Here is a 27,604-nt window from a genome sequence, read left to right as displayed (position 1 = left end):
TAGGGAAAGAGCCCTCATAACAGATTCTCCTTAGAAACAAACCCAGAACTTCGCCTAATGCTGTAGTAGAACACTGTAAATAGATGCGAAGAATCTCAAGAATCCTGAATCTTTCTGGTAGTTTGCATATACTGTACATACACATATATATATATCTTCTCCCCCCCCCCCCCTGTTTTTTCTGGCTATTTCCACTGCAGCTGGCTCTTGAGTGTTTTCTTGATTCCTGGGAGAAGCTGGGAGTTAAGGATGTCTCTCTCTGATCTCCACTGTCCAGCCTGATAGGTGGCACTATTTGGCAGTCCAGTTTAAATCTGCTGCTTTCCTGAGTTCATAGAAACATAGAAATGTAGGCAGAAGACCAAACGGCACATCCAGTCTGCCCAGCAAGATTCCACACTTATTTTTTCTCATACTTATCTGTTACTCTGACCGCTGAGTTAAGGGCCTTTTATTGGTAACTTTTTGGTTCTAGTTACCTTCCACCCCCACCATTGATGTAGAGAGCAGTGCTGGAGCTGCATCTAAGTGAAGTATCAAGCTTAATTGGTTAGGGGTAGTAATCGCCGCAATAAGTAAGCTACTCCCACGCTTATTTGTTTACCCAGCCTGTGCAATTTAGTCCTTGTTGGTTGTTGTTTGAATATAAATCCTCTTTTCTTCACCCCCCTGTCGTTGAAGCAGTGAGCTGCGCTGGTTATGTATTGCAAGTGAAGTATCAGGCTTATTTGGTTTGGGGTAGAAACCGCTGCAACAAGCAAGCTACTCCCCAGCTTTTTTGTGAATGTAAATCCTTTTTTCCACATTTCCTCTTGCCGTTGAAGCATAGAGCAATGTTGGAGTCGCATTAACCGTGGGTATGTTTATTGAATACAGGTATTAATCACCAGGTAGTAGCTGTCATTCCTGCAAGCCCCCTATGCCTCTTCTCTTCATTCACATCCTCTAGACTTTATGGATCCAGTGTTTATCCCACACCCATTTGAAATCCTTCACAGTTTTGGTTTTCACCACTTTCTCCGGAAGTATTCGTTTAATATTTCTGCCATTTCTTCATCTCTTTCCACACATTGATCTTTTTCACCTTTCAATTTCACTATACCACTTCGAACGTTTCTCCTTTCTCTGATGTATCTGAAAAATGTTTTGTCACCTTGCTTTACCTCTTTGGCTATCCTTTCTTCCGCTTGACGTTTTGCTGTCTTGATTACTTTTCTTTGTCTCCCTCAGTTCCACCAGAAATTCTTCTTTGTGCTCCTCCCTTTGGGATCCTTTATATTTCTTGAATGCTGTTCTTTTAGCTTTTATTTTGTCAGCCACCTCCTTTGAGAATCAGATAGGTTTAATTTTTCTTTTGCTTTTCTTTACTTTTCTAACATATAGATTAGTTGCCTTGGTAATCGCTCCTTTTATTTTGGTCCATTGTTGTTCCACATCTCTTTCACATACCGTTTGATGATCACTAGTGCTGAGGTGAGCACCCACCTGGACATTAGCGACATTATCTCCATTAGTGAGCACTAAATAGAGTATAGTTCCCTCCCTCGTGGGTTCTATTACCATTTGCTTGAACAGAGCCCCTTGCAGGGCATCCACTATCTCTCTATTATTGCTAGATTCAACAGAAGGGATTCTCCAGTCTACATCCGGCAGACTAAAGTCTCCAACAATCACCACTTCTCCATTCTTTCCCATCTTTTGGATGCTTCAACCAGATCTCTGTCCAGCTCTTCCTTTTGATTTGGAGGCCTGTAAACCACTCCATTAAAAATGGATGCCCCATCATCTTTTTTTTTAGGTCGGCCCATAGTGCTTCTTCTTTGCCCATCTTCCTTGCAGCTCAGAGCGCATCTAATGATTGGTCTAATTTGAAGTAGCGTTGCGTTGCGTGAATAAAAGATTGATGCCGGCCTGGTCTTTTGAATTAAAATGGCGACCATTAGCTTGCGGTTTAAAGTGTGTGAAGACGCCGAACATTTTCAGACTCCGGACTAGAACAACTGTCCCCTGATGAAGAATCGATTCGAAACGAGGCCTTGTTGGGATATGGACATGGACTTGAGATCTAGAACATGCACAGATAAGTGACAGGGAAGTTCCCTGCAGTAAGATTGTGTATGAGAAAATTGTGTGTCGGCGTTATCGAGAATTGTTTGGTGCTTCGTGAAGAAGTTTGAAGAAATTTAAAAAAAGCCCAATTGTGGGTAGAAATAATTTCAAGAAAATGTTTTAAAGTCACTATTCACAAAATTCAATCACGTTTAAAAATAGAAAAAATATTCACAGGTTGGAGGAGGTCAGTTTATGATTAAAAATTGCCATACATTGGTGGATGCGATGATATGAAATTGTATGAAACCTTCCTCTAAAAAATTTTTCCCTTTTGGTGGATAAACAATTGTACTTTATAGATTGTTTTTCAATGTTGAGGGATTTTTTCCTTTTTGAAAAACGTTAGGAAAATCAATAGAGGATTGACCGGAGGTGATATCGTGTTTACATTTTCATGGATATTGTTTCTGACATAAATTAGACTCCTCCCCCTTTCCTGTCCTCTCTGTCCTTCCTTAACAAGTTATAGCCCAGTATTGTTGTATCCCAATCATGAGATTCCATGAACCATGTCTTCGTGACAGCAACGTCATCCGCCCTCCACCATTAGGGCTTGCAGATCTGGGATTTTATTGCCCAAACTACGAGCATTTGTGCTCATAGCTTTCCAGTTTTTCTCGTTCAGGTTACTGCTATTCCTGGACTCCTTTTGTGGCTTATTTAGTTGAGTTTTGTTATCCACTTCACCCTTTTCCTTTGCATTTGTGTTTGGGGGGGTGACATTCTAATTTCTTACTGCCACCCCCAGCATCTAGTTTAAATGCCTTATGACATAGGATTTGAATTTATCTCTTAGGATCTTCTTTCCTGCCACAGACAGATGTAAGCCATCTTTGACAAAGAGCTTTTTACTGTTCCATACATGGCCCCAGCCCCCAATAAATCCAAAACTTTGTACCTTACACCAGGATTTGAGCCATACATTGAAGTTATTAATATGGCTTAGCCTCTCCTTCCCATGAACTGGTAACACTTCTGAAAAGACAATGATTGTCACCATGTGACTAATCTGCTTCACTAGAGACTGGAAATCTCTCTATACCGCTTGGATGTTATTTCCAGCAAGATCGTTGGTTCCCAGATGAATGATAATATCAACTTTAAAGTCTTTGCTTTCTTCTTTGATCACATTGACTATTTGAATAACATTTCTGCCGGCCAATGATCCTGGGAGGCTTTTAACTGTAGTGTTTCCCTCGCTGAGAGTTCCCAGATTAGTGCCTCTGATGACAGAGTCACCCAGCACAATGAGCTTTTTCTTTTGGTTACTGATTGTATTATGGAATTTGTGTATGCATTGGGTTTCTTCTTTCTTTTCAGATAACACTTCAATCTCTTTCTCAAGAACTTCTTCAGTATTTAATACAGAGAAGGCGTTTTGTACTTGTGTCACTTGATCCAGTGTGCGTCTCCACATCACAGGTCTAATTCTACCAGAGCCTACTGTAATCCTGGTTTGTTTGTTTTTTTAGTTCCTTAACGCCTTGGGTGAGTGGGAGGGTAAACTTGTGGGCTGCACAGCTATCAAGAACGGGTGTCTGAGGGTCACAGGTCTTATCCAACCTGAGCCTACTGTAAATATCTTTTTCCTTGACTTTTCGGTTTTCTGTGGTAATGGGGAATTAATTCCTGAATAATGTAAAGTGGGTGAAACTTTCTTTATTGCAGCTAATTCAGCTTTAACTTCAGTGAGCTCCTTTTTCAAGGAAGAGTGTTCTGAACAAATGGGGCAAGCCCTAAGTTTTCAGATGATTTCCCTCAGAATAAAGGCTCCACAATTGTTTCATTGGATAGTCCTCATTTTGGTAAATGTATTTGATGGATAACACCTAAGGAATTACCAATTTACTAATTTATCTTGTTGCCAATTATATATTTAGGCATTGAGTAATTGAGAGTGGGTGGTGGGCAGGGATGGGAGGACTTTGGTAAGTCTTTCAGTGGGCGATTCCCATGTTGATGCTGCATACCCTGGAAGTGGGTGCCTTTTGGTGCCCTTATTGTTAGATGGTGCTATGGACCCTCTTCTTTTTCTAGGTTTATTGGTTCTTCATGTGAATTTTCTTATGTCTCTGAAATTAATTTCTTGGAATATTCAGGGAATATATAGCCGGATTAAGAAGAAAGGTTTGATGCTTTCCTTGCGATAGGCTCGGGCCTCAATTGCTTTTTTGCAAGAAACCCACCTTCCTGATTCTGTACACTTGAAATGGAAGAAAGGCTGGCTTGAACAAGTGTCTTCCTCATTTTACTTCCAATAAATGGGGCTGTTTTAGTGCCAAAGCATTATCTTTTTTGTTGTGGATTAGGTTTTTGCTAACAATGGCAGATAAACTGCTGTTAGGGAACTCGATGGGTATCCCTGTACCTTTGCTAATGTTTATGCCCCAAACTCTGATCAATCAGTTTTTATATTCCTTCTTCCATGTTTTAATAAACTGCATTTTAAAGGGGCCCATTTGTTTGGGTGGAGATTTCAATTTTGTTCTGTCCCCCAAGGAAAGATCAGAATGTAAGCTAAGGAATAATTCTGACTCTCGGTTGCTTAAGTCCAGCTTAAAGGAGCTGGAGCTCCATGATGTTTGGGCTGAGGTGAATGAGGGGGCCAGGGACTATACTTTTTTTATTTTTAAACACCGTGCATAACATTTACTGCTGTACTGATTGTTAAGAACTTGTGACACTAAGCCTATTGTTTTTTCAGATCATGCTCAGATTAGTGTAGTTCTTGAAGAAATAATAGTAGGTCTGCCCAGAGATTAGACTATAAAGAGACACCTTTTATCTGACCTTGATTTTGTCTCAAGTCACTGAAGCTTGGAAGGAATATCTATTCTTCAGTGATGATAAAGGGCTTCATATCTTTACAATGTTCAATGTGACTAAAGCCAAAATGTGAGGGCAGATCATGTCCATAACTTCTGCTTTCAAGAAGTGCAGACAGGAGTGAATTGCTTTTTTGAAGGCACAATTATCAGTACTAGAGGAAAAGCATTAGAAGTTTAGGGGGTCCAAAATGTTTCACCAATTGAAACAGTTAAGGGGTTAAATGAATGCTCTCGAAAGCTCTATAACAGCATACTATTTACATATAAGTAAGCGACTTTTATGAGCATGCTAATAAATCTCCTAAGCTATTAAGGCAACTGTGGAAAACTAAGATTAAATTAAACAATCTGCCTGTTAATGTGGGACAGGTGAAGTATCCATGGTCTTAAGCAACATTGCTCAGTACTTTGCTGAATTTTACAAATCACTTTATGGCCAATATTCAGCACTACTTAGCTGGATAAGTAGTGACTTAAGTGGTGGCAGCTAAATATCCGGCTACGTTCAACAGTCACCACTTAACTGGATAAGTATTTACCCAGCTAAGCAGGTAGCCTGAAATCTAATGGGCGGGCAATTAATGGATCAGGAAGAGCTATTTATCCATCTATCTTAGTAGTCATATAAATGCAAATATTCAGACTTATCCACCAACGGTAGACGGATAAGTTAGACCTGCTCAACAGCAGATACGAGTTGCCTGGATAATAGCAATAGCTGAAAGGGGACATGTTTAGTCCAAGATGATTTGGTTGCTGTGCTGGGGCGGTCAATCTAGTTTCCAATTTTTCAGCATAGACATTTCATGACTGCTCCTGAGACAGGCTTGTACTTTTCTCATCCACAAACGGGTTTCATTTCTCACCTGAATATGTCTACTGAAGCAGAAGCACGGTGTTTTTCCACCCTTATATGAATGGTAGCTTTGGGTCTACAGAGTTTTAAAGACTATTGGCCTAAGATTTGGTGATATACCTTTTAAGGGTTCCATTTTGTAAGATTGTAGATTTTGTTAAGATCTTACACTACTCCCTAAATTATGAGAAGGTAGAACCCTTCTATTTCTCCATTGTGACAGTGGAATTGCAGCCAGGTTGGATCCTTCCTACACTTGTGGTGAGAATGTCCCGATTCAAGCTTTTTTGAAGGAGGTGTATAGTTGTAGCTATAAGATTGCTATGTGGATATCTCATTTCCTATTTCTTGGCTTTTATTAGGGGAAGTCTTCCTTGATATTTTTTCTGTAGATCTTTTTAATTCAATTCAGAATTTGTTGCTAATGGCAAGAAGTATCTTAGACAGAGGAAGAGGTCTGCCCCTCCCACCCAATCAGAATGACTGCATAAAATATGCGAGATTATGTGTATGGGAAAAGCAGGGGTGGCTCAAGGCAATCTGCTGCCTGAGGCGTGGGAAGAGATGGCACACCCCACCCCCACCCAGTGTAAATATTACACTGGGTCCCAGAATACCAATACACCACCTACCAGTGAAACAAAACAAACCCAATTGCTATGGATCCATACAGACACTACAAGCTAGCAGAACATCTCACACGCACAGAGCAAAGATATACCCTCACCAAATACAGAATAAAGGATCACAAATTAGACAAAAAGTGAAATGGAAACCCAAAGAAGCCAGACTGTGTGTAACAATGGAAAAACAGAACCACCATTCCTCATAAAACGAAAAATCAAGAAACATAAAGCATCAATTATAATAGTAAAACCATACTAATAAAATAATATTTTAAAACTACTGATAAACAGAATAACAATTTCCCAAGCACCAATAAAATATTTCAAAACAGCACATAAATCAAAAAGCACATGAAGGCTGGCACTCTCTCGTTTACATATGCTGACACACATATGTAGGCTAGCTCTCTCTCTCTCATATACAAATATGTGTATTACTGCCACTGATGCCATATTTCATGAGAACTTTCGGGCCGATACAGTACAGTGCGCTCCGACGGAGCGCACTGTACTGTATCGGCCCGAAAGGGTTAACAGTGCTGTATCGGCCCAAAAGGGTTAACAGTACTGTATCGGCCCGAGGGTTAACAGTGCGCTCCGACGGAGCGCACTGTTAACCCTCGATTGGACGCGCGTTTGACGCGCTAGTGTTACCCCCTTATTCAGTAAAGGGTCGAAAACGCGCGTCCAACCCCCCCAGAACCTAATAGCGCCCGCAACATGCAAATGCATGTTGATGGCCCTATTAGGTATTCCCGCGCGATTCAGAAAGGAAAATGTGCAGCCAAGCCGCACATTTTACTTTAAAAAATTAGCACCTACCCAAAGGTAGGCGCTAATATCTTCGGGCACCGGGAAAGTGCACAGAAAAGCAGTAAAAACTGCTTTTCTGTGCATCCTCTGACTTAATATCATGGTGATATTAAGTTGGAGGTCCCGAAAGTTACCAAAAGTTAAATAAATAAATAAATAAAAATTTGAAGTCGGCCCGCAGGTCGAAAACCGGACACTCAATTTTTCCGGCATCCAGTTTCTAAGCCCGTGGTTGTCAACGGTCTCGAGAACCGACGCCGGCAAAATTGAGCGTCGGCTGTCAAACCCGCTGACAGCCACCACTTCGGTCCAAAAAGAGGCACTAGGGACGCGCTAGTGTTCCTAGTGCCTCTTTTTACCGCCAGGCCTAATTTGCATACTGAATCACGCGCATAGGAGAGTGGCCTGAGCGGGTGTTCACCCGCTCTCCCGCGGACTTTACTGTATCGGCCCGTTTATTTGCCTTATTTTGTTTTTAATCTTATTATTTTGTATATTGCGCAAATGTTTGCAAGGTTTTCTACCTCCCTTCCTGTTATCAAAGCTCAGGTAAGTAAATGAATTGAAAAGAAATTTGGACAAACCGGGAATAAACTCCTCAAGGTTTAGCCCTGGTATATATATGCCGAGGTTGTAAGCAAACAGGAGGGGGACTAAACAAGCTAGATGAGAACATCACAATGAAAATGCACATCAGGAAACTGATCAGAACAGGTTACACTAAGCTGCGTGTACTACAAAGGTTGAAACCACTATTAACTTTTGCAGATTTTCATACAGTACTACAATCTCTAATATACTCTAACTCCTTACTTCTAAGTCTCCCAGCAAGTCACTTAAAACCACTACAACTATTACAGAATGCCACAGCAAGACTTTTACTAGGATCAAAGAAGTATGATCACATTACGCCCTCGCTGATGGCACTGCATTGGTTACCAGTAAAATCCAGAATTTACTACAAAGTAATGACAATAATATTCAACATCATTCATTCTAATAACACCGGACTGTTAGGAGTAACAGTTCAGCCTCAGCAAGACTTATTAGGGACAAGGAAGTTTGACCACATCACCCCCTCACTGATAGCACTGCACTGGCTGCCAGTACAATCCAGAATTTATTATAAAGTATTAACACTAATTTTTAATATCATCAATGACAAATCCGTTTAATAGAAATGACACTTTAACCATACACACCGCAGCGAGCACTAAGATCGCAAAACAAAGGATTATTAACTGTGCTTACAACGAGGAGTACACATCTAACACAAATAAGAGACCAAATGTTTTCCATTGCAAGACCCAAGTTGTGGAATTCTCTACCAAAGACATTATGTATAACATATAAAGACATATGATTTAACTTAAAATATCAATATGCAGTTAACTTCACTATCAAAAATCCTAGCCATGGTTGGTAGAACGAGCAATAAGTAATGAGCGATGTAAAGTGTATTATGACAGCTTACTAATATGTGAAGGTGTTTGAAATGAAACTTAGGAATTACAAACTATTGTCCTAACCCCTTAACATGTATTTGATGTTGTGTTGATCCAGAATATTTATTTGTTAGTGTGTTGACTTAGAATATGAATGTTGCTTTTGTAAACCATTGTGATCTTCAGTTGGAATGACAGTATTTAAAATGACTAAATAAAAAAAATAATGAAGGGGCTGGCAATAGCACATTTCTCCTCTTTCTCTTGGCATGGCAAGCAGCCTTGCTCTTCCCCTTCTCTCCATAACAGTTTGGGCTCCTCGAGGCAGAGATTAGCTGCACTGCTCCCCTCCAGACCATGATGTTCCTTGCCTCTCAGTGTGGGCAACATGGGATCAGGCAGTGGGATCAGCCAGCAGCAGTCTTAGAGCAGAGCTCCTCAGAGGCGAGGCCAGCAGTTCAACTTTGATTGCCTCCCTTCTGTCAAGCCTCCTGTGATGGTCTCGTGGACCCTAGGTTGAGAATTACTGACCTAGAACATCTCAGTATCCTACCTGATGTATACCATGGGTGAAAGGAGTCAGGAGGATCCTTGTAGTTTGAAGGGATTCTGAGTGCTACTGGAGATAGGTAAGAGATCCGTTTGATCTGTGCCAACATTTGTTTGAACCCAAAATGTTTTAGTGGATTCAGATAAGAACTGGAATCAGTTGGCTGACAAAGAGGGCACTCTGAGCTCAAAAATGGGTTAACAATTTGTACCAACTTTCCTGGAAGAATGAAGCTTGAGGATCCTGGAAATGATAACCTCATATTGTTACCAATCTGTGCAATAGTATGATAGACTCGGAACATAGAAAACTTCTAACTATCCTGGGCTGGGCTGAAGGGGGAAATTTTAGAATCCTACATTATTGGCTAACCAGTGATTAATCACTTAAATCGCCTGCCTGCATTGGACACCCCAATCCTGGGCCCAATATATTTATGTGGCACCTAATTTAACAGCATTTACATGCTAGTTTTTGACGTTTAAAGTTATTACAATTATGGTTGCATCTAAACTGATTTGAATCCAACTACGTTGCCTCTTTGTTGTTACACTAAACCTGCTGTTGTAAACTTTGATTATGGTAAACCAGTTTACTGTAGACACGAGCCTGCTTTGTTCTATTGCTGTGCAAACAAAAAGTCTGACACAAGTTCTTCTAATTTTTTTTCAGGACACGTAGATATTCTCTATTGGTAGGCACATAATTTTTGCATATGAGTAGCAGTGGCAGAAGTGTGTGTGTGGATGAGTGGGGTGTCATCCCCCCCACCCCCATTTCCCCTGACCCAGCATCCTCTCCCCTTTTTCCATCTTTTATTAGCCTCTCTTCTGCCCCCTTTCCAACCTCCCCCAGTTTTAAGGTTGGTGTCTTGGGAGAATGGAAAGGGACCCTGGACTCCCAGTTCTAAGGCTGGTCTTTTAGGGGTCACCTGGTTGCCATAAGTGCTGTGACTGGGGAGGAAGTAGCGAATCACCTCTTCAGTGATTCACAATGCGCCTACCACTCCCGAGCTCTCCCCTCACAGTGCTCTGGGGTAAGCTCCATATGTTGCTTTCTCCCTCCTTCTTCAAGTTATTGGAAGGGTGGGAAAGACACTACCACTTCCCTCTTCCCTCAGCTCTCTGCTAACTATTGGGAGATAAACCATAAAACTCAACTAACAGGAGGCAGCTTTTTTAGGGGTAGGGCTGATCCTAACCAATAGCAGAAAGATAGTCTTGTTGTTGCGCTCCGCTGGCTGGGAGCGCTAGGGGTGAGATGAGTGCCCCTTGCGGTAAGACGGACCTCGTCTAGGGTTGGAGGTGACCAGGCCCCTGCCAACCAGCATGCCTGAATGAGGCCAACCACGCAAGGTTGGTCTCCGAGTGGTCCTCAGACTACTCCCTGCCCTTTCGGACCTGTTGCAGGGAGCAGCACAGGCGGCAGGCCGGATAAGAGACGAGGGCGGACAAGGACTGAAGCTTGAAGGCTGAGACGAAGGCTTCAGGACTCAGGAGAAGAACACAAGGCATCGACATCCAGAAAGGCGAGCAGATGGAAGCTCCAGTCATAGAAGGCATCTGAGACTAGAGTAGGTGGAGTCTCAAGGCATCAGGAATGTCTGAGGCAAGGATGACTCTTACAGACCTTGGGAAATCCAGACGAGATGAAAGGAACTTGGAAGACTTAGACGAAGACAAGTGGGCACTGTTCCTCAGGGCGCCCTACACAGCCCACTACTCAGGGCGGACCCAATGGGCTGGTGACGGACCACCCTGTCCTCTACGCGCTCTACACAGCCTAAGGAGGCTGGTCACAGACCACGCAGGAGCGGGGCAGGCTCAGGAAAGGAATCCAACTGGCAGAGGCTCCAATGACCGGAAACAGGAACCGACGGAACGGATTTACCCTCGGGGTGGCCATCTGGAGGACTCGGGGAGCTGGAACATTGCAGGAACAAACATCAGGAAGATCAAGTACATAAGGACCTCTAGCCATCGACGCCGTCAGGCCTTCTGGAACATCAGGAGGGCAGAGACGGAGGACAACAGGAACATCAGAGACCGGGATCAGGAACAGCAGAGACGAAACGAAGAGGGATCCCTTGGAATACTGGAACACCAAGCAAGAGCAGGAACATGGAGTCCAAGGGGAAGGAGAAGCTCCTCAGACGACTGGCTCATTGCGAAGGCCAAGCTGAGTGGAAGTTGAAGTCCTTTTATAGGGCTGAAGACAGGCAACTCCCTGGGAGGAGTTTGGATGGGCCACACCTAGCTGGCCCTATAACTGAAGAGAAGTGCTGTGGGCCGGCCCCTAGGTAGAAGGGCATGGCCCAAACCAGGAAGTCCACGCAGACTTTCCTGTCCAGAAGGACTCCACATTAAGTATATATTACTGCCTTAAACCTCTGAAACATAGCCAAAACGTTTTGTACATTTGCATCATTGGTGTCTGAGGGAATTGCTCAGACTGCAGCACCGAAGGGCAGGAAGTGTGGAATATTGATATTGATTATTAACAGAGCTAACAGAGAGGATTTAATAAAATAAAAACAAATACACCCTCACTTAAATATAGAGGATCCTACATAATCCCTATAACTCCATTTAAGCTATACTTATAGTAGCTAATACCAACTGTTTCATTCCCTCCCACCCTAACCCTCTACCCACCCACCCCAGGGCTTGTTCTTCTAATATGGTCTGGCTGGGATACATAATTGGTAACAAGATGATTTAGTAATTCTTTAGGTTTCTCTATCAAATCAAATGAAGACTATTCAATGTAACAGTTGTGGAGCCTTTATCTTGAGGCAAATCTGGAAACTTAGGGCTTGCCCCATTTGTTCAGAACTATCTTCCATGAAAAAGGAAGTTAAATTAGCTGCAACGAAAAAGTATTAGCAACCACCAAGGAATCCTCACCCACTTTACAGTATTCAGGAATCGTTTTCCCATTACCACAGAAAATTCAGAATCCCAGAAAAAAAAAAGTGCTTTACAGTGAGCTCAGGTAGGATAAGACCTGTGACCCAAAGACACCCATTCTTCACAACTGTGAAGTCCACATGTCCCCCTGCCCCACTTGCACCGAGCGTACAGGAACCCAAAAACAAATGGATTACAATGTGCTCTGGTAGAATAAGACCTGTGGATGCAGAGATATCCACTCTCTCAAGTGACTCAAGTACAAAATGCCTTCTCTGTATTAGATAATGAAGAAGCTCTAGCGATGGAGATTGAAGTGGTATCTTAAAGGAAAAAAGAAACCCAATGCATGCAAAAATTCCATAATACAACCAATATCCATAAGAAAAACCTCATTGTGCTGGGTGACTCAGTATTCAGAAGCACTAATTTGGGAACTCTTTTCAAGGGGAACACTATAGTTAAAGTCTTCCAGGATCCACAGCTGGTAGAAATGCTATTCAGATAGTCAATGCAATCAAAGAAGAAAGTAAGGACTCAAGTTGATATTATCATCCATCTGGGAACCAATGACCTTGCCAAAAACAGAGAGATTTCCAGACTCTGGCAAAGCAGATTTATCTCATGACGAAGACTATTGCCTTTTCAGAAGTGTTACCTGGTTCATGGAAAGGGGAAAAAAAAAGAGACTAGACTAAGCCGTATAGATAACTTCAATGCATGGCTCAAAACATGGTGTAAGGAAGAAAGTTTTGGATATATTGGAGGCTGGGGAATAGTAAAAGGCTGTGTAAAAGATGGCTTTCATCTGTCTGTAACCAAAACTCAACTCACACCTTTTAGCCTATTCTCTATGTATTACACTATTTATTATTATTTTTTAAATTTTTGTGAATAAGAAATTACCTTTGTGAAATTATTTCTCCCGAAGATTAACGTTCTTCTAAAACAAATTAGTCTCCAAAAAAAATGTCTCACTAGTGAAACTCTCTCTAAAGAAATCCTTCACCACATTAAAAAATTTATGGAAAGGGTTGTGGCTTCATATTTAATTTGCATCTGTTACCCCCCAGTAGTCAATGCCATGACATGTTATAATCATTAATGACCAACAACCTTCCTAAGAGACTGTTGTGAATTCATTATGAAAAGTAAAATTGTCTACATGTGACTAGATAAGAGAGATATGCGTGCGGAACAGTGGGCTAAATTAAAAGGAGCTATTACGAGGCAACAAACCGATATGTTAGAAAAATAAACAAAAAGTTCAAGGAAAAAGAAACCAATTTGGTTCTCAAAGGAGGTGGATGCAAAAATAAAGGCAAAAAGATCAGCATTCAGGAAGTATAAAGGATCCTAAAAAAAGGAACACAGGGAATGCCTGGTGAAAATGAGAGAAACAAAGAAAGAAATCAGAAAAGCAAAATGTCAAGCAGAAGAAAGGATTGCCCAAGAGACAGAAGTAACAAAACATTTTTCAGAAATATAAGAGAAAGAAGGAAAGCCCGAAGTGGTATAGTGAAATTGAAAGGTGACGAGGAAAAATGTGCAGAGACAAACAAGGAAATGTTGGAAATTTTAAACAAATACTTGAGTTCTGTGTTCACTAAAGAAGATCCTGGAGAAGGACCATTGCTGGTTGACAAGACCATAGAAGGGAATGGGCTAGACAACTCCTTTTACAGAAGAGAATGTATGGGAAGAGCTAGGAAAACTGAATGTGCTCAAGTCCATGGGGCTGGATGAGGTACATCCTAGGATACTACGAGAACTCAGATGTCCTGGTGGGTCCGCTAAATGACCTGTTCAATAGCTTCCTGGAAACGGGAGTGGTGCTGCGAGATTGGAGAAGAGCGGTTCTGGTCCTGCTTCATAAGAGTGGTAGCAGAGAGGAGGCTGGAAACTACAAGCTGGTTAGCCTAACCTCTGTGGTAGGAAAATTAATGGAGACACTTCTGAAAGAAAGGATACTGAACTATCTACAATCGAGTAAGTTGCTGGACCCAAGGCACATGGATTCACCAGAAGGTCGTCCTGTCAAACAAAGCTGATTGATTTTATTTGATTGGGCGACTAGAGAATTGGATCGAGGAAGAGCACTTGATGTCATCTATTTGAATTTCAACAAAGTTTTTGATACCATTCCACATAGGAGGCTTGTGGACAAAATGAGAAGCTTCAGAGTGAGCGCCAAGGTGGTGGAGTGGATTACAAACTGGTTGAATGATAGGAGACAGCATGTAATGGTAAATGGAACCTACTCTGAAGAGAGAGAAATGTTATGTGGATTGCCACAGGGATCAGTACTAGGACCAGTTCTGTTCAATATCTTTAAGCGACACTGCAGAAGGAATAGAAGGTAAAGTTTGTCTATTTGCAGATGAATCCAAGATCTGCAACAGAGTGGAGAAGCCGGAAGGAGTAGAGAGAATGAAAAGTTATTTATGATGATCAAGGGGGTTAAAGGGGCACTTAGGGAAGATAAGGCCATCATGGAAAGATTAAACGATTTCTTTGCTTCGGTGTTTATGGAAGACGTTGGGAAGATACCTGTTCTGGAGACTGTTTTCAAGGGTGATGATTCAGATGAACTGAACCAAATCACAATGAACCTGGAAGATGTGGTAGGCAAAACTGAAATTGAAGAGTAGTAAATCACCTGGATCGGATGGCATACACTCCAGAATCCTGAAAGAAATAAAAAATGAAATTTCAGACCTATTTCAGTTAATTTGTAACCTATCATTAAAATCATCCATTGTACTTGAAGACTGGAAGATGGCCAATATAACCCCAATATTTAAAAAGGGCTCCAGGGGTGATCCACAAACTATAGACCGGTGAGCCCAACTTCAGTGCCGGGAAAAATCGTGGAAACTGTTATAAAGAATAAAATCACAAAACATTTAAATAGACATGGTTTATTGGGACACAGCCAGCCTGGATTTACCCAAAGGAAGTCTTGCCTCACAAATATCCTACATTTTTTTGAAGGGGTGAATAAACATGTGGACAAAGCTGAACCGGTAGATGTGGTGTATTTGGATTTTCAGAAGGTGTTCGACAAAGTCCCGCATGAGAGGCTTCTAAGAAGACTAAAAAGTCATGGGATAGAAGGCGATGTCTTTTTGTGGATTGAAAGCTGGTTAAAAGACAGGAAACAAAGAGAAGGAGTAAATGGTCTGTTTTCACAGTGGAAAAAGGTAAACAGTGGCGTGCCTCAGGGATCTGTACTTGAACAGGTGTTTTTTAATATATTTATAAATGATCTGGAAAGCGGTACGGGTGAGTTGATCAAATTTGCAGATGACACACAATTATGCAAAGTAATTAAATCTCAAGTGGATTGTGATAAATTGCAGGAGGAGGACCTTGAGAAACTGGAAGATTGGGCTTCCAAATAAATGTCAGATGAAATTTAACGTGGCAAGTGCAAAGTGATGCAGATATGGAAAAATAACCCTTGCCGTAGTTACACAATGTTAGGTTCTAGCTTAGAAATTATCACTCAGGAAAGAGTCATAGTGGATAATACATTGAAATTGTCGGTTCAGTGTGCTATAGCAATCAAAAAAGCAAACAATGTTAGGAATTATTAAGAAGGGAATGGTAAAGAAAACGATGAATGTCATAATGTCTCTGTATCACTCCATGGTGAGATCACATCTTGAATACTGTGTGCAATTCTGGTCGCCACATCTCAAAAAATGATATAGTTGCACTGGAGAAAGTGCAGAGAAGGGCGACCAAAATGATAAATGGCATGGAACGGCTGCCTTATGAGGTAAGGCTAAGGAAGTTAGGGCTGTTCAGTTTGGAGAAGAGACGACTGAGGGGGGGATATGATAGAGGTCTACAAAATCATGAAAAGACTTGAACAAATTAATGTAAATCAGTTATTTACTCTCTCAGATAATAGAAAGACTAGGGGACACTCCATGAAGTTAGAAAGTAGTTCATTTAACACAAATCGAAGAAAATTCTCTCACAAAGTGCATAGTTAAACTCTGGAATTCATTGCCAGTGGTTACAGCAGTTAGTGAAGCTGTGTTTAAAAAAAAAGGTTCAAGGTCCGGGTATTCCCACCCGACCCAGACCTTGCAACCGGACAACGGCTAATAACAGACTTTGCCGCGACCGCACCAGAAGTGGGGGAGGTTAGCCCCATTGGAGTTTTGGCGAGAGGAGAGCCATATTCTCCCGGGGAACTTTCACTAACCCCCCCGATCCCAAAACGCCGGCTCGAGCTTTGCCCCTGGAGGGCGCCGGAGGTGCTGAGATGCATACCCAAGAGGTGAAGATAACTCAGCAGGGTGGCCCAGAAGACGCCCCAAAGGCTGGTGATCCCGGAGGAGCCCTGCAAACTCGCGTGGCTGAGACGCCAGGAAGTGAGGGGGAAATGGCGGCGTCTACCTCCAGGACAACGGGGGAGCCAGGCGAAGGAGCAGGAGGCGGGGTAAGAAAATCTCTCACCCAGCAATTTGTTAAGCCGGCGAAAATAACCCTCGATAATATCTGGGATCTCATGAATGGGATGCAGGTTAAACTAGACAATCAAGCTCTGCAACTTGAAAATATTTCGACCAAATTTGGTTTGCTGGAAAGAGATACACGGCAGAAATTTATTGAACAAGGTAACTCTATTAAACAAATAACTGACGATATTAAAAGCCTTCAGAATACAAATGCCTCAATAATATCAGAAAGGATGTCCACATTGAGAAGGCTAGAATCCATTGAGAATCATGTGAGACATTTAAATCTGAGATTTCTGAATTTTCCGATTATAATGGGGGAAATCCCTCTGCTATCTTTTAAGAAATATATTTCGGAAGTCTTGAAGATTCCCCAACAAGAGATACCACCGGTTAAAAAAATATTTTTTCTCCCGAAAAGAACAAGCACTCCCTTAACGGTCCCACAACAAGGGTCAGGTTTTCAAAATCTGACCGATTACCTTGAAAACTCTAATATAGAAATAATAGATCGTGCTGTTCTTTTTGTTTCTTTCTATGAAGAAAGTGATGTCTCTAAGATAATGAGAAATTACTTTAAAAATATTTCTACATTATTCTGCGGTGGACTCATTCGTGTTTACCCGGATTTGGCAAAATCTACTCAGCAGCGTAGAAAAGATTTTCTGCAGATGAGACCTGAGACTATAGCACTGGGGGCTAGCTTCAAATTGAGGTACCCCTGCAAGTGCATCATCAAACTGGCCAGGAATATATACATTTTCTTCCTACCAGATCAACTGAGGGCTTTTTTGTCTGGCAGGAGACCACCCGATGAGAATGTTGGGACAATAGAAAATTAGGTGCGAAGTTGGGCATAAATTGTGATAGATGTCGTGTGTACTCCTTGAATATTTCCTCTCTCTCCAATATTTCCTAAGTATTAAGAGACTTGATATTAGCTATTTCTATCATATGTTGGAAAATTATTTTTATTTCCTAAATGTCTCTGTAATTTCTTATACAAATGTTTTGTTTGTATATTGTTTAAAAGATGATAAATAAAGAATTAAAAAAAAAAAAAAGGTTTGGATAAGTTCCTAGCAGAGAAATCCATAAACTGCTATTAATTAATAAGCAATAGTAGCTTGAGATGTATTTAATGTTTGGGTATTTGCCAGGTACTTGTGACTTGGATTGGTCACTGTTGTAAACAGGATACTGGGCTTGATGGACCCCTTGGTCTGACCTAGTATGACAATTATGTTCTAACCAACGAGGGCCCTGAATTTTTATGGTCTGGGGAAACAAGTAGGGGGTAACTTGCTGATGTGGCAGTTACTACCCTTAACCAATAAGGCTGATACTTTGACAGAACTCAAACATAGCTCTCTGTTTCAACAGCAAGGTATAACGGGGAACTGGAGTCAACTGCAACCAAAGAGGGCCCTGACTTTTATGGTCTGGGAAACTGATAAGCATGGGTTAACCTACATGGCACAGCAGATACTACCATAAGCTTACTGGACAGACTGGATGGACCATTTGGTCCTTTTCTGCCATCATTTCTATGTAACTATGGCTGCCCTGTCTCTTATCCTCCCATTCCCAGCATTCGCCTCTTCTGCTAATGCATCTGCCCCCACATTCTGCCAGCCTCTCCTAGGTCTGGGGTGAGCAAAGTTTGAGCCACAGGTCCCCTTCCATTTATGTAATCGATTTCTCTCCTTCCCAAAGTTGGGTTTCATCATATATCGGGACCTTCATTTTCAATTTTTATTTTTTCTGGGAATTTTAATGTTATAATAATAAAAAAAAATGTCAGTGGAAAGATAACTCCTCCACTCTTTTTTCCTATGTGTTATGACAGTCATTTTTCCACCAATTTTTTTTTTTTTTTTTTGCTATAACATTGAAATTCCTACAAAAATTAAAATAAAATCAGAAAATGAAGGTCCCTAATCATATTTACACACACACACACACAGTACAGCTGGGGGAATTCTGCGCAATGCAGAATTTGTGCAGAAATTCCCCATGCGCAGATTTTACCTTTCTCCGTGCAGAATCTTGATGATGCAGGAAAAGCCGGGCTTCAGGAGCCTGCTAGAAGACTAGCCCTGAGGCAGTCCCATGAAGAGTGCGGGTTCACTTGAGCATGTCAGCATGAACAGCTGGCTCTGCGAGCCTGCTATAAGAGGAGCCACCACCCAGTGCAGCAGTCAGCTAAATCTGCACGAAGAGCAGGTGCGCGTGAATGCTGCAAGACAAACAGCAGGCTCCACGAGCTTGCAGGAGGAGACAGTGCTGCTGAGCTAGCAAGCACAGGAACAGGAGCAGCTAAGACTACCTTGAAATGCTTCCTGTGTGAACACGAAAGTGGGCAGCTACCCAGAAGGCTAGACTGCCCAGCTCTTTTAGGATCCAACTAGTCCTCATCCTAAAGCTATGCAGCCTATTTATGAGGATGGGTTGAGGTATGGGAGTGTTGAGCCTGGGACTGGGGGGAGGAGAGTGGTGTTGGGGTGGGGAGGGATGAGCCTTGGGTAGTTGAGGGATAGAGAGCTGGAACATGGATGTTGAGTCTGGGGTGGCAGAAGAAGTATGGGAGGGGAGAGAGAGCTAGAGGTTGCATCTGGTGGGTAGGAGATCTAGGAAAGGAAGAAGAGTGTGCTCTTGAGAGAGATAAGTGGAGGAGAAAGCTGGGGCAGGTGAATTCTAGGGAGGAGGGGCCATGCCTTATAACATTTTTACAGTAGTCTTGGGGGAATTCTGCATTAAAAAATTTAAAATACTGCATCTCTGAACAGCAATTTTTATTCTGTATTGCATTTTAAATGAATTACTCAGACAGTAGTAATTACACTGTTCTGACAAATATATGCAGAATTTTGCAGAATCTGTAAATACTGTACACAGAATTTTTCTTTTTTTGCACATAATTCCCCAGCAGTAATACAAGGCAGCTATCCTGGATTCCTGGTCTGGTGCCAAAGCCTCTCCTTAACCATTTAGCTCTTCTACTGGTTGCTAAGCAACTAGACAACTCTACTAACCAATGGCACAAAGCTCTGGCTTTTGCTCTTCAAATTGCCAAAAGGAATAAAGGCAGACATCACCCCACATCCAAAGACACAACATACCCAGCCCACACTCAAACCCATCATACAAATACAGAGATATACACACACCAGACACAAACCGCACTACAGACAAATGGTAGCTTCGGTTCTCTCTCATTTTCTATGGATGGGCTGGCCCAATTGGCATGGCTGGGTGTCTCTCTTCCCCCACGAATAAGTTTTTTCTCTCCCCATCCCATCCCCACCAATTTCTTTCTTCCCGTCTACTTTTCTGTTGCATTCATTTTCTGGCTAACAAGACCATCACTTGACAGCTGCACACTTATCTGCTGGTCTATGCTGCTATCCCCACCACTTCTCCCCCATCTGTGTCAGCCCTGCAAGCACATTCAAAACTCCTGGGCACCATTTCCTGTAGGTCAATTTTTTTCATTGTGAGATCAGACTCTAGGAACTGATGCTCACAAGTTTCAAATGCACTCTCAGAGCCAGTACAGGGAGATGCTCCAGCTGCCCCTCTCACATAGTCTGGGTCATGCGCTACTGAAGGTGTGGCATGTACATCCATTAAAGGAAACTGCACATGTTACAGGGAACAGTACCAACAATGTTCCTCTGAGCCATTTCACTTTCTGTTTTTCTTATATGGACTCTCAGAGAGCAGGGACTTTACTCTGTTAACACATTCTCTTTCTTCAACTACAGCACACTAATCCTTGTCAATTTTAACCCAAGTCTCTTATCTGTGTCTTGACTAGACTGTAAGCTCCATGGAAAAAGGACTGATATAGTTCTGTACTTGGTAGAGGTAAGGTGGCTTGCAAAAGTATTCGATCCCCTAAAAAGTCAGATGTGTGGATAACAAATGACACTTACACACAAGCCGATACAGTGCGCTCCGACGGAGCGCACTGTTAGCCTGCTCTTGGACGCGCGTTTTCCCTTACCCCTTATTCAGTAAGCAGAGGAAAACGCGCATCCAACCCGCGGCACCTAATAGGCCCTATTAGGTATGCGCGCGGGATACAGTAAGTAAAATGTGCAGCCAAGCCGCACATTTTACTTTCAGAAATTAGCGCCGACCCAAAGGTAGGCGCTAATTTCTTCCGGCACCGGGAAAGTGCACAGAAAAGCAGTAAAAACTGCTTTTCTGTGCACCCTCCGACTTAATATCATGGCGATATTAAGTCGGAGGTCCCGAAGAGTAAAAAAAAGTTAAAAAAGAAAATTTGAATTCGGCCCGCAGCTGTCGGGCCGAAAACCGGACGCTCAATTTTGCCGGCGTCCGGTTTCAGAGCCTGTGCTTGTCAGCGGGCTCGAGAACCGACGCCAGCAAAATTGAGCGTCGGCTGTCAAACCCACTGACAGCCGCCGCTCAAGGCTAAAAGGAGGTGCTAGGGATGCACTAGTGTCCCTAGCGCCTCCTTTTGCCCGATTCTACCGCACCACCTCATTTGCATACTGTATCGCGCGCGCCGGGAGAGCGGGCGTTCGTCCGCTCTCCCGCGTTTTTACTGAATCGGCCTGACAGATTGTTCCAGACAGTATATTTATTGTAAACTAGTATGCTCTTAAAGTACATTTTCAAAGTCACAATTCATTATTTCTCTGCATTTTTTGTAACAGAATTAAAAGCTTAGAAATGCTGCTTGCATAATTATTAAACCCCTTCAGACTAGTAATTGGTAGAACCATTTTTTGCTGTAATAACAGCTTTAAGTCTGTTGGGGTAAGTTTCTATCAGCTTTGCACACTGTTTGGGAGTGATGTTTGCCTATTCTTCCTGGCAGATTTGTTCCAGGTTGGTTAGATGACACGATGGACTGTAATTTGAAATAGTGCCACAGATTCTCGATTGGATTGAGATCTGGACTTTGTCTTGGCCATTGTGTAACATTGAGAAATTACTTCCTTTTCTTTAGGACAGTCAGATGAATCCAGAACAAGTGGGTTATGCACATCTACCAGCAGATGGAGACGGAGCAAACCGAAGTCACAGTATATACATCCCTGCAGTGACATCAGCCTGCTAGCATTCTCTTCAAAAGCAACTGGTGTTCAAACTAGAAAAAAACTTGATTAAAAAACAGATAACCATTTCAATAGTCAGCTAACAGGCAACACTGAGCTCAGACAAGAATGTATTAATACTAGTCTAGGGACTGGACTAACACTTAATAGTAATCCTTGTAACACATAGGCACACAGGAGGACCACAATACAAACATTCGGCAGCCAAGGGTGGGAAACTGGATTCATCTGTCTGCCCTAAAGAAAAGGAAATTATTAGGTAAGTAGTAATTTCTCATTTCTTAGAATCCAGTCAGATGAATCTAGAACAAGTGGAATATACCCAAGCTAATCCTGAATAGGGTGGTACCTGGTACCTGTCATTTCAAATGTCATTTGAAATGTCATTCCACCAGGTAGGTGGATGGTTCTTTTCTACATGATCGGAGGCCCCGCTGCCTTGAGCGCCGTTCATGGACGTCCAAGGTCGGGGCTTCTGTTCATGGACCTTCCCGCCTGTATCCAGGTGTCCATGATCGTAGGCCAGATGTCCATGGAAGCCCCGACCTTGGACGTCCATGAACGGACATCCATGATTGTAGGCCGGACATCCAAGGTTGGGGCTTCCGTTCATGGACATCCATGAACGGAAGCCCCGACCTTGGACGTCCATGAACGGAAGCCCCGGCTTCCGTTCATGGACGTCCAAGGTCGGGGCTTCCGTTCATGGACGTCCAAGGTCATAGACCTCCGATTATGGACTCCTGGATATAGGCGGGAAGGTCCATGAACAGCAGCCCTGACCTTGGACGTCCATGAACGGAAGCCGGACGTAAAGTCGGGGCTTCCGTTCATGGACCTTCCCGCCTGTATCCGGGCATTCATGATTGGAGACATAGTGCCAGAGCCAATATATGCATGTTGTCCATGGCGCTGTCCGGTACGAAGCTGACTGAACACCACACTAACACCAGGGTCAGGGTAGGCGGTAAATATGCAGGTTAAAGACGCGGTAAATAAGCGGGTTAAAAAGGTGATAATTTGGGCGCACGTTACTGTATCGGAGAGAATAGCTAATCCGATCATTAACATATCATATACATGCGGCGGGCGGAAAAGGATACGCGTCTTTTTCTGCAAGCGATAAGGACGCGTAAAAGCAGATAATGAATCGCGGGTCCGCCTTACGCGCTCAAAACGCGCGTCCAAAGTGGGTTAAAAAATGGGCAACCGCAGCCGCGCTTTACTGTATCGGCCCGTTAGCAAGCAGTTTTCACATAGACACAGAACGGGAGAAAAGCCTTAGTAAATCAGGCCCTTAGACTGTGGGCCCTTTAGAGACAGGGAAATATCTACAGTACCTGAATGTAATCCAATTTGAAGTGTCTGAAAAAATATATAAATGTAGGGTTGCTAATCACCCAGTTTCAGACTGGACAGCCAGGTTTTTCAGCTGTGCTCTACAGTGTCTGGTCAGAAGTACTGACTAGACACTAAAAATCTGATTTTTGCAAGAAGCTCCTTTTCTTTCCCACAGCTTCCTGGTTATAGGGAAAGAGAGCAGAGAGCTGAGCTGTGCTTCTGCCCACTTGCCTCATTTCCTGTGTTGTGATTAGATGGGATGGGGAGAGGAGGCAGGACACAGCACAGCCCTCAGTTCCCAGTAGCAATGTCCCTCAGGAACAGAGGAGGGGGAAGGGGGAAAAACAGACAGTCATAGTCAGGGTAGGGAAAGAGGAGAGACAGAAGGAACACAGAGAAAAGGGGAAGGAAAGGAAGATAGACATAAAGGGAGCAAAGGAGGAAAGAGACGGAGTATGGAAGGAGGGAAGGTCACAGGGAAGGGAAGAGACAACAGGAGCATGAGGGAAGGAGGAAGAGAGTGGGGAAGGAAAGGAAGAGACAGAAGAAGCACAAAGGAGACAGGAGGACATAGGAGGAAAGGAGATAGAGAAAGAGGAAGGCACTCAAGGAAAGGGAAACAGGAGGGAAGGAGGGAGAGACAAGAGTATGGAAAGAGGCGACTACAGAGAGGAAGGCAGCACAAGAGAGGAGTGCACAGAAGTAGGGGAGGGCATATTGAGAGACAGGGGGCACAAGGGAGACATAAATGAAAGGCTGAGAAGTTTTTAAGGAAAGGGAGAGTAAACCCCTGTGTCTGAGAGAGGAGGCTGGGTGCTTGGGAGTGCGCGTGCGACAGAGGAGGCTGGGTGCTTGGGAGCGCGCGTACGTAATCGACAGAGGAGGCTGGGTGCATATGGGGAAGTATGGAGGTGGGTGTCTATTAGAAAGGCTTTAGCTGTGATAGAAAACAAAACTGCATGAGAGAAACTGAGGTTGATGTCTTTATGAGGATAGTTGAAATAACATTTTATAAAACAAAATATATTGAGGGTGGTGCTTGAAAGCCAAGTAATGAATGGATCAACAACTGACAGTAGTCTGCAACCTCTCCCCCCGCCCCCCCCCAAAAGCATGATGTTTAGTGGGGTGTCCAATTATGGTCCATGGAAGAGTTGGCTACCCTATATAAACATAGAAACGATGGCAGAAGAAGACCAAACGGCCCATCCAGTCTGCCCAGCAAGCTTCGCACTTTTTTTTCCCTCATACTTATCTGTTACTCTTGGCTCTTAGTAACCTTTTGGTTCTATTTCCCTTCCACCCCCTCCATTAAAGCAGAGAGCAGTGTTGGAGCTGCATCTAAGTGAAATATCTAGCTTACAGGCCGATACAGTGTTAACCTGCCCTTGGACGTGCGTTTTCCCTTACCCCTTATTCAGTAAGGGGAGGAAAACACGGGTCCAACCCGCGGCACCTAATAGCGCCTTCAACATGCAAATGCATGTTGATGGCCCTATTAGGTATGCCCAAGCGATACAGTAAGTAAAATGTGCAGCCAAGCCGCACATTTTACTTTAAGAAATTAGCGCCTACCTTTGGGTAGGCGCTAGTTTCTGCCGGCACCAGGAAAGTGCACAGAAAAGCAGTAAAAACTGCTTTTCTGTGCACCCTCTGACTTAATATCATGGCAATATTAAGTCATAGGTCCCAAAGAGTAAAAAAAGTTAAAAAAGAAAAAAAAAATTTTAAATGGGCCGGTGGCTGTCGGGCCAAAAACCGGACGCTCGATTTTGCCGGCGTCCAGTTTCCGAGCCCGTGGCTGTCAGCGGGCTCGAGAACAGATGCCCTCAAAATTGAGCGTCGGCTGTGAAATCCGCTGACAGCTGCCACTCCGGGTCAAAAGGAGGCGCTAGGTACGCGCTAGTGTCCCTAGCACCTCCTAATGCCTGTTTCTACCACACCACCTAATTTAAATACTGTATCGCGCGCATAGGCAAGTGGCCTGTGCGCACACCGGTTGAGCGGGCATTCGTCCGCTCTCCCGCGACTTTACTGAATCGGCCCGTTAATTAGTTAGGGGTAGTAACCGCAGCAATAAGCAAGCTACACCCATGCTTATTTGTTTACCCAGACTATGTAATTCAGTCCTCGTTGGTTGTTGTCTGTATATTGATCCACTTTTCTTCATTCCCCCTGCCGTTGAAGCAGAGAGTTATGCTGGATATGCATTGAAAGTGAAGTATCAGACTTTCTCCCCTGCCGTTGAAGCAGAGAGCCATAATGACAAAACTTTTTACCAAAGTGCAAATAAAGAACAAATAAACCCTTACATCCATGTAAAGAAATGTGTTTAGTTCTTTGGGCAAGAATGATATACCATCTCCCCAAATCAAACTTGTGTTTAGGAACAGAAAGACAGAGCTTCCCTTTCCCGCAAATAAAAGTTGTTCCATTTAATCCTCCATAACTAAAATAAGCAAATGGCTTAGGTCTTTCTACTATTCTTCATCAGGGTCTGAGGATACCCAAATATTAAGAGGGGATGGCACAAAACGGTAAATAAAAACATATTCCCTGAAGTAAATGTAATAATGATCATATCATCCTTCTTCTAGATGTCATTTTCTTTTTTATTATCATTTAACGTTATCTGGGAGAAGTGGGATCTCCCGTCAGAGTATAATGTAAACCGGAAGCCTGCCCTCTTCTCCTCACCCCGCTGCCCCATCCCGTCGAGCACCAGGATCGAAGTGCTTCCTCACCAGATTCCGAAGCTGGGCTGCTTGTTCCTTGTGGTAATCCAGTTTTCCCAGGGCACTCGGCCGATATTTATCCACCCAGAGGCTCATGGCTGTTATGCCGCTTCAGTCCCAGTTCAAATAGCGCGCGAGCTTTCCCTTCACCGGAAGCAAGATTAACCAAAAAAAAAAATGTTTTTTTAAAACAAGCACGCGATCACCACAGAAGCAGAGATCAGCGGCAATTCCTGCGAGCGCCAAAACAAACTATTAAGTGGTAAATGGCAAGTAGGCAAATTTCCCGCCAAATTGGGTTTTTTTTTTTAATTTAGGGGCGGATTTTTTTCTACGTGTTTTTCGCGCACTGCCGCTGACAACGAATCACGACTCTTCCTGTCCTTCTCTATTCCCCTCTATCTTACAGCATGAACGGTTAATAATGCAATTGTCTCTAGACAAGAGTCCTAAATAGACTCGCAGGTGGATGACGTCATCCGACAGCGCCTAGCGCTTTTAGCCTTGTCTACCAAACATGCGCGCCAACACGGTGACCAATGGGAGTCCAACTGCTACTTCCGCTCTGGCAATGACTAATAAAACTGCGCTTGCTCTTTGCGTGTTGTTGATTTTCCTGACATAAGAGCTGTAAGTTGCAGTCTCTTCTGCTAGTAGGAAGCAAACAAGATTTGTCTTTCAAATGGACAAAGATAAAATAACTCGAGTGTAAACAAATATTTGCGCATCTTTATTGATGATAGTATTATTTATTTTTGGACTGTACTGTGCTATAGTGTGAATGTAGACACCGCGCTTCCAAAATGTTGATGGGGAGGGAAGGCGTGGGTTGGGGGAGCAAACTGAGGCCGGTGGGGGATGTTAGGGCGCAGTAAATACCTATAACATCAGCCGATTCGAGAGCCGCGCTGATGATGATAGAGTGAACATATATCTGTTAACTCGGGTCCCCAAAGATTTCAAGAGAAGCACCACAGAGAACATATCAAATCATGGAGAGGGGATGGGGGCTTCCTCTGAGTTTGCTGAGAAGGGTTTTTTGGGGGGATGGACATCATTTATAGCCCTTTCTGTGATTTCTCATCTGGGAAAAATGGATGTAGTGGTATGGTAAGAACATATGAAATTGCCATGCTGGGTCAGACCAAGGGCCCATCAAGCCCAGCATCCTGTTTCCAACAGAGGTCAAACCAGGCCACAAGAACCTGGCAATTACCCAATATTACTAGATTTCTCCAATATCTGCCTGCCTAGGGAAGTAGGAGGGTGAATAGATGATGAGATGGGGTGTTTGTGTGTTGTGTACTCTTTCCTCTACTTTCTTACCTTTTTCCCCAATCCTTTACTTTTTTCCCTTCTTAAGAACATAAGAAGTTACCATACTGGGTCAGACAGAGGGTAAATCAAGCCCAGCACCCTGTTTCCAGCAGTGGCCAATCCAAAATGCAAATACCCAAATCGTAAAATCCCATGCTACTAATGCCAGTAATAAGCAGTGGCTATTCCCTAAGTCAATTTGATTAATAGCAGTTTTCCTAGTGTGTAGACAGATGGACTCAGGACCAGTGGGTTATGCTCCCCTGCTAGCAGATGAAGACGGAGCAAGCTGACATCACAGTATATATACTTCTGCAGTGACCCCCAGCCTGCAGTATGCGCCATCTCCAGCAGATGGTGGACGTGTAACTCCCTACGGAGATTGCTTCAGATTTTGGAAGGAGAATTTTAAATGAAGAAAGAAAAGCCCTGTTCTCCTACGGTAATACTAGATGGTTCCTCCCCCAGTTGCGAATTCCTGAGGTGATTTCCGTGGTCCCTCAG

The 27,604-nt window shown here is 43.1% G+C and overlaps 1 protein-coding gene across 3 annotated transcripts in view; it reads right to left on the bottom strand.

Moving 5' to 3' along the window:
- Positions 1-26,252, bottom strand: part of RFC3 (replication factor C subunit 3) — a 101,912-nt gene extending 75,660 nt beyond the window's left edge. The window contains exons 1-2 of one of the 3 annotated variants that reach the window (XM_029602680.1): positions 25,793-26,252; positions 14,799-14,827 (exon numbers count right to left, since the gene is read on the bottom strand). Coding sequence is in view for 1 of the 3 variants with exons in the window: in XM_029602679.1 (XP_029458539.1) it covers positions 25,793-25,879 (87 nt within the window). In the remaining 2 variants the exon portion in view is untranslated. Of the gene's footprint in view, positions 1-14,689; positions 14,712-14,798; positions 14,828-25,792 lie in introns of those variants that run through there. The other 2 variants (XM_029602679.1, XM_029602681.1) reach the window with 2 other exon arrangements.
- Positions 26,253-27,604: the final 1,352 nt, after the last annotated feature.

The sequence above is a fragment of the Rhinatrema bivittatum genome, chromosome 5, assembly GCF_901001135.1.
Source record: "Rhinatrema bivittatum chromosome 5, aRhiBiv1.1, whole genome shotgun sequence".
In the NCBI taxonomy this organism is placed as follows: domain Eukaryota; kingdom Metazoa; phylum Chordata; class Amphibia; order Gymnophiona; family Rhinatrematidae; genus Rhinatrema; species Rhinatrema bivittatum.
This window is presented reverse-complemented; position numbering and strand designations above follow the sequence as displayed.